We start from the raw sequence: 10,703 nt of genomic DNA on the forward strand, positions 1-10,703 counted from the left end.
GAAACAAGACAGTAATTGATAAAAATAAAAATATATCGTTTATTTCAATCTTTTAGCATGTAAATAACAGAAGTTCTCATTTATTTCAAATAATATATTGTGTAGTCTAAAAGGATTCACATAAAAACTTTTTTTAATACTAGAAAAACTGATAAAAACGGACAAAATAGAAACAAAAGATTTGCTTCCAATCTCTGCAAACTTTGTAGAACATGAATTTTGATCGAGTATTAAATGTGATCCTTTGAAATGGCTTTACTTCCCTTATGTCTCTTTTGGGAAAACCAAAAAAACTTTGAAATGTTTTATTGGACCTCAGATCTGATTCTAAGAAAATACGAAGATGAATATCATACTTCATTAAAATGAAAAATAATGCTTGCAGGCTATATTTATTTTTTGAATTCAACTGATACAATAGGCTAGAATTAATTCTCTAACTATAAATTTATTTAAGCCCTTTAGCAAATAGAAAAGTAAACATCTTCATTTCACTCTTCTTCAAAGCCAAACCAATCTCAATTCCTCCATTTCCATGGCTACTCTCTGCCATAGAAATCCATACACCCTTATCTATGGATACAACTTGTGTCTTCTTTGGCTTCCCCCATCCGAAATCTGTTTCATATATCTCAAACCGAGGTGACCCGCCAACTCGGATCACAACATCAGCAACCTGCATAATGTTTTTTAATTTGAAAGTTTCTTCAATTTCTCGCTCAACACTCATGTTCTTCACTCTCGTCGCTAACCCTTTTATCATCTTGCTAAGCTCATTGGCGACGAAAGCAGTCCCATTTTTGTCAAGGATTGTTTCCGTATCGACCAATGCTGAACTTCGGACGACACAGTTACCAAAGTAATTCGTTGGTAATGGAGGGTTCAAACGGGATCTACAATCTGCTGGAAACAGGAATCCAACCTTTCCCTTTCTTTCCAAATTCTTGGCTTTAACAATGGTTACTATAATATATGCATAGGAAAGAACAAATGTTGATAAATGCATACACTTTGAATCTTCTTCTTCTTTTCCATTTTGCTGAGAAACGATATTCCGTCGGAGATTGGTTATGTCTTGTCGCGAAAGCTCAAAATTTGCTCGTACTATGTTTTCCATATCCTTTATTACTCCTGGATGTTTTAAGCTTTTCGGGTAAAACATGCCCAATCCTTGTGGCTCTTCAACGGCTGTTCGATCAAAAATAGGAGTTAGCTCAAGTGGTAACAATGTTGCCATGTCAGAATTCACTTTGCATATATGCGCCCATGATTTCATAAACATGGCTATGCTTTTTCCGTCGATCATTGCATGCTGAAAACACATGCCTATAGAGAAGCCTTGATTCGGAAAAAACGTTATTTGAAAGGCGATAATGGCGGCTTTCGAGTCGGAAACCGGTAACTCTGGGACATATGGATGTAAAGCTATTGCTTCCTGCATTTCATTCTGACTAAGGCCGTTGAAGTCCGAGTTAGACTCAGAAACGATCAATGAAACCCCGTCGCTTGGAGTGTAGAGGAATGATGGTTTCTCTGTACCCACGGGCCATATGATATGTCCTGCTATTGGTAGAAAATGGGTTAGAGTGAGGGAAAGAGAATGCTTAAGTCTAGGAAGTAATACTGAGTTGAAGAAAGTGTAAGTTGACTCATGTTGGCTAAGTTGATAGAAAAATATTCGCTCAATAGGAAATAACTTAACCCAAAACATATCGAAATGTGTAAGAGGGAGACATAACTCAACAAGAGGTGTTGCTGAGTTGGTGAATGGAGTAACTCGACACACTTCGAGCACCTTAAGAGAATAGTTATAACTAGTTGCCATGACTTGTAGTTCAATCGTGGATTAACAATTTAAATCATTGTTTGAGTTCATATTTATTGTGCATAAAAGTTTAGGCAAGATAAAGATAATAATAATAATAATAATAATAAAATTCATAAAGTTTAGGTAGGTAGGACACATGAACTTTCTACTTAGTTGGTCAATACATGATGAAGATTGTAAAAGATACCTGACACTAGTTTAACAGTTATTTAATACTTTATTTAAAATTTAAAAAATTGATACAAAACTTTAAGAATCTATCTTTTTAAAAGAGTCAATTGGGTCTGCTTGAGCCGTCTAGATGTCCAAAAATCGATAATAAATTTATAAGATTGATTTGAAGAAATTAGGATGGTATTGTAAAAATTTCTGCCTAAACTACCGCCTAAGCCGATTTTTAGAACACTATATATGATACACACAAAGAATTTTTTTTTTCAAATTTCCAACCTGACAAATATTTTTTGTTATAAAATATAAATAGGAGATAAGTTTATTATACTGCGTTTTTGGTTGCAAATATATATCATGTCAATAAACTATTTTAACTAAAATTTTAAGTTAGACAGTAAAGATCTAATAATGGTTTATTATTATTATTATTATTATTATTATTATTATTTATATATAAACTTGGATTCATTTTCGGATAAATTAATATTTTTTACGGAATAACTAAATCGATAATCGATTACCAAACTAAGCATAAATAAAAACATAACAAAACAAGAATTTAAAAATAAGAGAAGCAAATTAAGATTTCGATTTGATTATTAGTTTGGCCATTAGTTACTTGTTATTTTGCTCAACCTAATATACATTACATAGGAGATGATTGGTGTTAAAAACGTATATGGTGTTAAATTGAGTAGCTAAATTATTCATTTCGGAAGTATTGCAAAATGTCTCTTACAAGTTATTGGCTAGTTTATTTCTTGATAAATAATGTAAATTGTATTTATCAATTCAAAATAGATTGAGGAGTAGAACCTCTAATTTCTTAGATCTTGAGTTTGATTACAATTACATGAAAATTCGCCCCAAAAGGTATCGTACCTTACACATATGAGGAGGAATATAACTCTCCAATTAAAAAAACGTTAGACGCTAGTGGGGCGGACATGGCCTCGAGGATTAATCAGGGATTAATCGGATTTGTATTTTTTTTTTGTACTTTCATTTGTTAATTAATAAATTATTATATAAATTCAATTAAAATATGTATTATACTATCTAAAAGTAATAAAATAAAATTATTTAATGTAGAAAAACACGTATATTTGTAACCTATATTTTAAAAAATGTTCGAACATCAACATTTCAATAACAATATTATTGAAACAACTCAAAAGTGAATTCTAATAAGGAAAAAAATAAATTTATAATAAAAAATACTTTTGTTCATCGTTGCTTAGGCGACAACTAGCCGGCGTCGAGTCAGCCTATGCGGTTAAAAATCTCGTAGGAAAAAAAACACATAAAGAGATTAATCGAAGAAAATAGGGGCAGATTCTCAATTTTGAATACCTAAACGGTCTATGCGACCTTCTTTTGGACACTGCAATTAAGTAATATGGGATGTTTAACATGTCCAGTCGCATCTAATTTATTTGATGCATGACGTTAATTTTAGCGGGGCTCCAACATTGAATATAATTACTCTAATACCATGTAAACAAAAATCTAACTCACCCTAAAAGGTATTTCAAATGAAGAAAATTGTCTTAGGCGTATAAAATTATATAACGCTTCACTTAAGTAATATGGAATGTTTAACAAATTATATATAATAATTTTATTTGAGAGATGATAATTGTACATATAATAATAATAATAATAATAATAATAATAATAATAATAATTATTATTATTATTATTATTATTATTATTGAGGGATGAATTATTATTATTTAAAGAAAAATAAACCATTAATACAACTTGGACCCGCATAACTTAATCAAACAACAAAAAAATAAAAGAAATAATTATAATTGAAATTGAAATTTTATTTATAGTCAAAAATATATTAGATTATAGTACTATTAAATATTGGGTTGTGTTCTCTGAATAAGTAAAATTGTATTAACGATTATATCAAACTCAATCACTAATCTCACAAACGAAGGTGCTAAGGTTCATAAATAGAGATTAGGTCAAGAAAAATACAATTTAATAACAGTATCAACAACTATCTTGCATCTTCGTATAATATATATGTGGTATGAATGGATTGGAATAAAGTATTCTAAAATTTTCCCTTAGCATAAAACACATGAACACTTCAGTTCATAGTAAATTAGTAATATTCTGACAAGAATGAACGATACTACCAAACTCGGACTCAAAATGGACTCTGCTATTTAAACTATCTACCACCTGTTTTGCATCCATCTCCACCCACACACCCTTAAGTCTCGTATTTTTAAGCCAATCCAAGGCCTCTTATAAGCACAATGCTTCTGCCATAACGGCAGACCAGCAAGCAACAAACCATCTTCTCCAACACATAATTATCCATCCCAAATAATTACCACAAACACAGCAAACCCCACTATATGCAGGGCCGGTCCTGACAATTTAGGGGTCCTAGGTAAAATAAGCAATAAAGGCCCATTTAATAATAAAAAATTTATACATAACAAAATAGGGCTTTAAATTTTTTTTTAACAATGGGTCATCCTATATGATTTTGGAAAAATTACACAGAAATTCATCTTTTAAAAACTATTTACAACTATGTCAAGTCATAATTCTGGATTATTTCAAATTAGTAAAATCAGTATTTTTAATATATTTTAAGGATTAGAATTTATAAATTAGAAGTCTAAATATATTTTCTAGGATTTATGATTTATGAATTGGAGTCTATATTTCTTAAATTATGGTGTAAAATCATAATACATAGATAATAATGACATATTAAGAATTAAGTTTGGTGATATTACTAAGTTGTAATTTTGTACCTAATTATGATATTCATGTATTGGACCCGATGATTTTATCACTATTTATATTAAAACAAATAAACTTCGTGTATATAAATAAGGCTAAAATTTTTTTTTTGGGTCCCCTCCAACCCTGGGTCCTAGGCCGGCGCACCCCGGGCCTATGCCCAGGGCCGGCCCTGACAATATGGTCCCTCTTAAAAAGCAGCATCAGTATTGATTTTGAAGAAACCAGCTGCGGCAGGCCAGCAATGGACGACCTAGTGCATTTAACATAACATTGCTCATCTTCTTCGAGGTAGACCATAGGTCGTACAAACACGCTCCTTACCCGCGCTAGAAGGGAGTGCTTGTAGCACACTGGACACCCAACCATCAAAAACTGAGATGTGAATATCCATCAAAGAAATTCCAGCAGCCTCCCAACTATATATGACAAATTTGCAATCAATGAAGAAATGAAAATTATGCTCCCCAACTTGATTACACACCACATAAACGTTATCTATTGGAAATCCTTTAAGAAATAAACACTAATGGTTAAGAAGCATATCAGTACACACAAATTTAACTTCCATATATTCGTCCAACTCCCAACCTCTGTCAGGCCCTGTTCTTTATTACTTAATTTTAGTAACAATCAGTTCAGTTCAGTAGCAACCAGTTCAGTTCAGTTCAACTCAATTCAGTTTCAGCATTCAGTTTCAGCATCCAGTTTCAGTATTCAATATTTATCATTATTTATATAGTTTATTATCATTATTATTATTATTATTATTATTATTATTATTTTAAAGTTGTGCGCAATGCACTTATATGAAACAAAGGAAGATTACATTAAAGAGAAAGAAAAAGCCCCACCCCACCCCACCCATTTGATTCGAACGCATGATCTCTACAGTTACAGGTAAACTCTCAACCAATAATTTATCATTATTTATTATTATTATTATTATTATTCATTTATAGTTTATCATTATCTATAAATTAGATAAAAGTCAAGAAATGATAGTTTATTATAGTATATATGTTTAATAAAAAATAAAATTTAAAGTATGCATCCATATTTGAAAATTAGAAATTGCATCCATATTATGAATTATTTCTCAAATTTACCAAATTTATCAATGTTAGGGATAAAATTGCACTATTTTAGACGTTAGAGGTAAAATTACTCCTGACCCAAAACGTTAGGGGTATTTTTGCACCTTAACCCTTAATTGTAATAAAAAAGTTAAGAGTTTGTATTCATATGAAAATTTGTATTTAATTTCATAGGCTTTAAATTATATGTAAATTTATGTTTGTATGTAATTTGTATTTTTAATTTAAATTAGACTCATTTTTATTTAATTTCATAGGCTTTTATCGAACCAAGATTTTATCAAGCCGAGATTTTATTTGATATTCAATTTAATTTTATCTATAATAATATATTTATTTATTATTGATATTATTATTATTAGAACCATTATTATTATTATTATTATTATTATTATTATTATAAGCTTATTAATGTCCAATATTAGCATTAAAATTATTTTAAAGTCTAATATCATTATTATTGTTAAGTTCGGTTAAGTTCGGTAGCATTCAGTTAAGTTCAGTAGCATTCAGTTAAATTTAATTCAGTTCAGCGATAAAGAACAGAGTCTCAGTCCATCATCTTCAAACGCATGCCCAAAAACGATCCTATATCTCAACTTAACCGAGTAAGTACCACGTTTTTCAAATTGTCACATTAGCTTATCCTCACCCACAACACCTACTGGTATAGTAAGAATGTATGCTACATCTTATGGCAAAAATATATAGTCCGGTAAATCCAAGTCCCACCCCTCGTCATGCAGTCCACATAAAAATCTCTCACCCTTAAATCCTCAAACCCATCCTTCATGCACGTAACAGGTTTAAATTTTCACCATTAACTATCCAAGGATCCCGACAAACATAAGCCAAATTCTTTCCCTGTCCTCCATCTACTCCACCGAACAATAATAGACCTAGCTTCTAATATGCTCCACCAAACAAGGCTCGTGTTATTACTCGACTGAGCTGACCAAAAGTCTCCATCTCGAAAATATTTAGATTTCATAGTATGATATGCGAGAGCATTATTACGAGAATCTAGATTCTAAGCTTGTTTAGCGAGAAAAGCAAGACTAAACAGGGGCGGATGTAGGGGGGTATTTTTGCACTTTAACCCTTAATTTTGGATTTTTAATTTTTTTTTTAATGCGATGTAGGGGGGTCAAAGGGGGTCTAAAATGGTACAATTTTATCCTAGTGTTGGAAGCCAATAGCAATTTTACCCCTAACGTTGATAAATTGGGTCAATTTGAGAAATAATTCATCAAACTGTCTTCTCGGTCATGAATAATAGTGTCTGAAATTGATCCAATTTATCAACGTTAGAGGTAAAATTGGTGCAAAATTATAAAATTGATATGCAATTGGTGCAAAATAAAGAAAAAAATGACTGTATTTTATAATAGTGTCTGAAATTGATCCAATTTATCAACGTTAGGGATAAAATTGTTATTGACTACAAACATTAGGGGTAAAATTGCACCATTTTAGATGTTAGGGATAAAATTGCACCTGACCCAAAACGTTAGGGATATTTGATGCATAACAACCCGAGAATCCTGGAAATGGATGATTACGAGTCGGAAACATTATAATTTACTTTTTTTATCAAAAAAAAATCATGAAAATAATGCATGACAATTGAACGATTTTGCATTTTTCGTCACAAAAAATTGAACAATTTTGCATTTTTTTTCATAAAAAATTGAATAATTTTATATTTTTATATTTTTTGTCTAAAATTTTTTTACATAGAATTTTGCCCCCGGCTCCCTGAAAGCCTGGATTCGCCACTCAGATTAAAGGATTCCAAATGTTGAACCCTACCCCACTATACTCCTTCCTTAAACATAATCTATTCCATGAGGCCCATTGTTACGCCTTTTAGCTCAATTGGAACCCCACCAAAAAACTTCACCATCTTTTAGAGCATATAATGTAGGAAAATAGGGAACTTAAAAATACTCATTCAATATGAAGGTTTGCTTGAGCAACCGACTAAAGGATGTTGAAATAATAAACTTAATTAATAGTCTTTAATTTGGTTCAGTGTATTGTCCAAAAGACATTTCTGATCTGTATCTGTATTTATAGAGTTAATGTTGTTTACTAAGAGTCATGTCTGTAATCTCTAAATACCTATCAATACAAGTAGTAAGGCAAGAGAATTTTCTTCCAGCAATTATACTCTTCCTCTGTACATTTGAAAGTTTATTTATTTAATCCAAAAAATTGGTATCAAAGCTAGACAAAAATTCCCTTGAAAATTGAGAATCATGGTGAAAAGAGAAATCGACATTGATTCGAGGGAGATCAAGTCGCAGATTTGGAAAGCTATGTGTTGCTGCATCAATGACATCAAAGAACAAGTAGATTCTTTAACCTTTGAAAGGATCAGGAGGTTGTTGGAGAAGGATTTGGGATTGGAGAAATATGATTTGGATGGACAGAAGAAATTTGTCATGCAATGTCTAGTGGAATCCTTAGAAAATGATGATGATGATGAGAATTCTCGGGATTTAGGAGAAATTAAGGTACACGGAAATGTATCTGATGATGAGGAGAAAATGGAAGATTCTCCTGTGATGGGTCTTTTACCAGAAACAGATCCAGTCAGTAAGAAGAAAGAAGTTTCATGTAAGAGAAGCATTACCAAGGCCATATTGAGAAGATCTTCTTATATTAAAGCCAATTGTGAGGAAAATTATGATAATTGATGCATTAGAATGAAGGATTTGATGGGGTTCTAAAGATGTGTGGGAAATGGTAGAAGCTGGATATGTTCAAGAGAATGAGGCGGAATTGTCAGGTCCTCAAAGAGCAAATTTGAGGAATTTAAAGAAGAACGACCAACAAGCTCTCTCTCTAATCCATATGTGTTAAGAAAAAGGAAGTTTCAACTCTAGCGTATGGTAAAGATGTTGAGCAACACATGATGAATGTACCTGCAATAATTTACAAGAAAATGAAGCAGGTGCCTGAGAACAAACGTCCGGTCGAGCTAATGAAGGAAGTGAATGAGATATTTTCCATAGAAGGATTATTATCAAAAGCATCTGAAAAAGAAATCAAGGAAGTTAAAAAGAGAAAGCAAAGAGTGAAAGAACTTGAGGGCATTGACATAAGTAATATTGTGTCAAGTTCACATAGAAGGTGCACTATTTATGTGCCACATCCAAAACCCAAAATACCAGTTGACGGTGATAATAGTGATGTTGATGGTACTTACGAAGATGATTGGGAAGAAGACGATGATGATGAGAAAGAAAAACAAAACAATGGAGATAATAATTTGGATGATGGAATACTCAATGAAAAGGTAAATAACAATTAATAGTCTTTAATTTGATTCAGTGTATTGTCCAATAGTCATTTCTGTATCTGTATCTGTATTTATAGAGAGTTAATGTTGTTTACTAAGAGTCATGTCTGTAATCTATAAATACCTATCAATACAAGTAGTAAGACAAGAGAATTTTCTTCCAGCAATTATACTCTTCCTCTATACATTTGAAACTTTATTTATTTGATCGAACAAAGGACGATCGCCTTGTTTGTCCGAGACAAGAAATTTGCATTTCAGCCAAAGACCCTATTCCACACCATATCTCTACAATAACTAGAACCATTATACGACTTTTTTACCTATCAGAGACATAAGCCAAGGTATATGTTGGTATATAGAGGAGCTAAAAGATCAGTGAGATTTTAAATATGAGTTTCGGATTCACATCCATATTAGAGCTAAATAGAATTCCAGACTTTTGTAGGTTAACTAATTGCCTTAAGATTAAATCATACCAATGAAGAATATCTTTCATAACCTGACACTCCTTCATTGTAGCCATAAATGAGAAAAATTTATCGACTACAAAGAGAAAATGAGACACCATAGGCACATTAATTTCTACTTACTTTACAACAGTCGTGCTCTCCCCGCCCTTTTGCTTGCTTTATAAGACTAAATAACCTTTCAGCACACAAAATAAATAGATAAGGCAACAAAGGGTCACCTTACATTAACCCTCCTTGCGTAATAACAAGCCCTACCAAAACTCCATTTAACACAAAGTTATAAGTCATGGGGGACAGACATAACATCAATGAATACACAAACAAATCATGAAAACCTACAATTTGTAAAATAACTTTAAGACCAACTTATACAGTCATAAGCTTTACTGATATCGATTTTAAAAGCCACATCCCCATGTTTACCCTTGACCTTTATCAGTAATGAATCTTCTTTAGAATAATAAATTTAAGCTTGTTAGCAAGAACTTTAGCCGCAATTTTATAAGCAACATTGCACGGGGAGATATGTCTATGGTCCTTCATAGAGACATGGGCATCCAGTTTTGGAATAAGCACAACATTAGTTTGAGCTAGATGAGAAGGAAATACATTTGCCATAAGCCAATTATTAGATGTAGCAAAGAGATCATCACTAATAATAGGCCAGAAGTGATTGAAGAAAGCATGAATCAAGCCATCTAGCCTAGGCGGCTTGCCTAGCTGCATGTAAAATACTGCTTTTTTGAACTCACTGATCACGAAAGGCTCAATGAGGATGTTATTAATCTCTGTCATTACCTTATCATCCAAGAAATTAAGATTATTGCGCACCATAGGCTCATCATTAACAAAGAATGATGAGAAATATTCCTTAACCACATTTTGCATACTCGCATGCTCCATTGCCTAAGATCCATCACCTTGTTGTAATTGATTCACTGTGTTCACTGGCTTCCTGGCAATGGCCATTTTATGAAGAAAAAAATTCCATATTTTTGTCATCCCTTTGTAACCAATTTTTATTAGCGGTGCCTGTAATAGTCTTC

General features: G+C 32.0%; 1 protein-coding gene across 1 annotated transcript; it reads right to left on the bottom strand.

Annotated features, from left to right (window-relative positions):
* Positions 1-340: 340 nt before the first annotated feature.
* Positions 341-1,853, bottom strand: LOC136223567 (phenolic glucoside malonyltransferase 1-like). The gene has a single exon (XM_066011650.1). It carries the CDS (start codon positions 1,823-1,825, stop codon positions 449-451), a length of 1,377 nt encoding a protein of 458 aa, XP_065867722.1. The 5' UTR covers positions 1,826-1,853; the 3' UTR covers positions 341-448.
* Between the last annotated feature and the right edge of the window lie 8,850 nt (positions 1,854-10,703).

This window comes from Euphorbia lathyris, chromosome 3 (genome assembly GCF_963576675.1).
Source record: "Euphorbia lathyris chromosome 3, ddEupLath1.1, whole genome shotgun sequence".
Taxonomy (NCBI): Eukaryota; Viridiplantae; Streptophyta; class Magnoliopsida; order Malpighiales; family Euphorbiaceae; genus Euphorbia; species Euphorbia lathyris.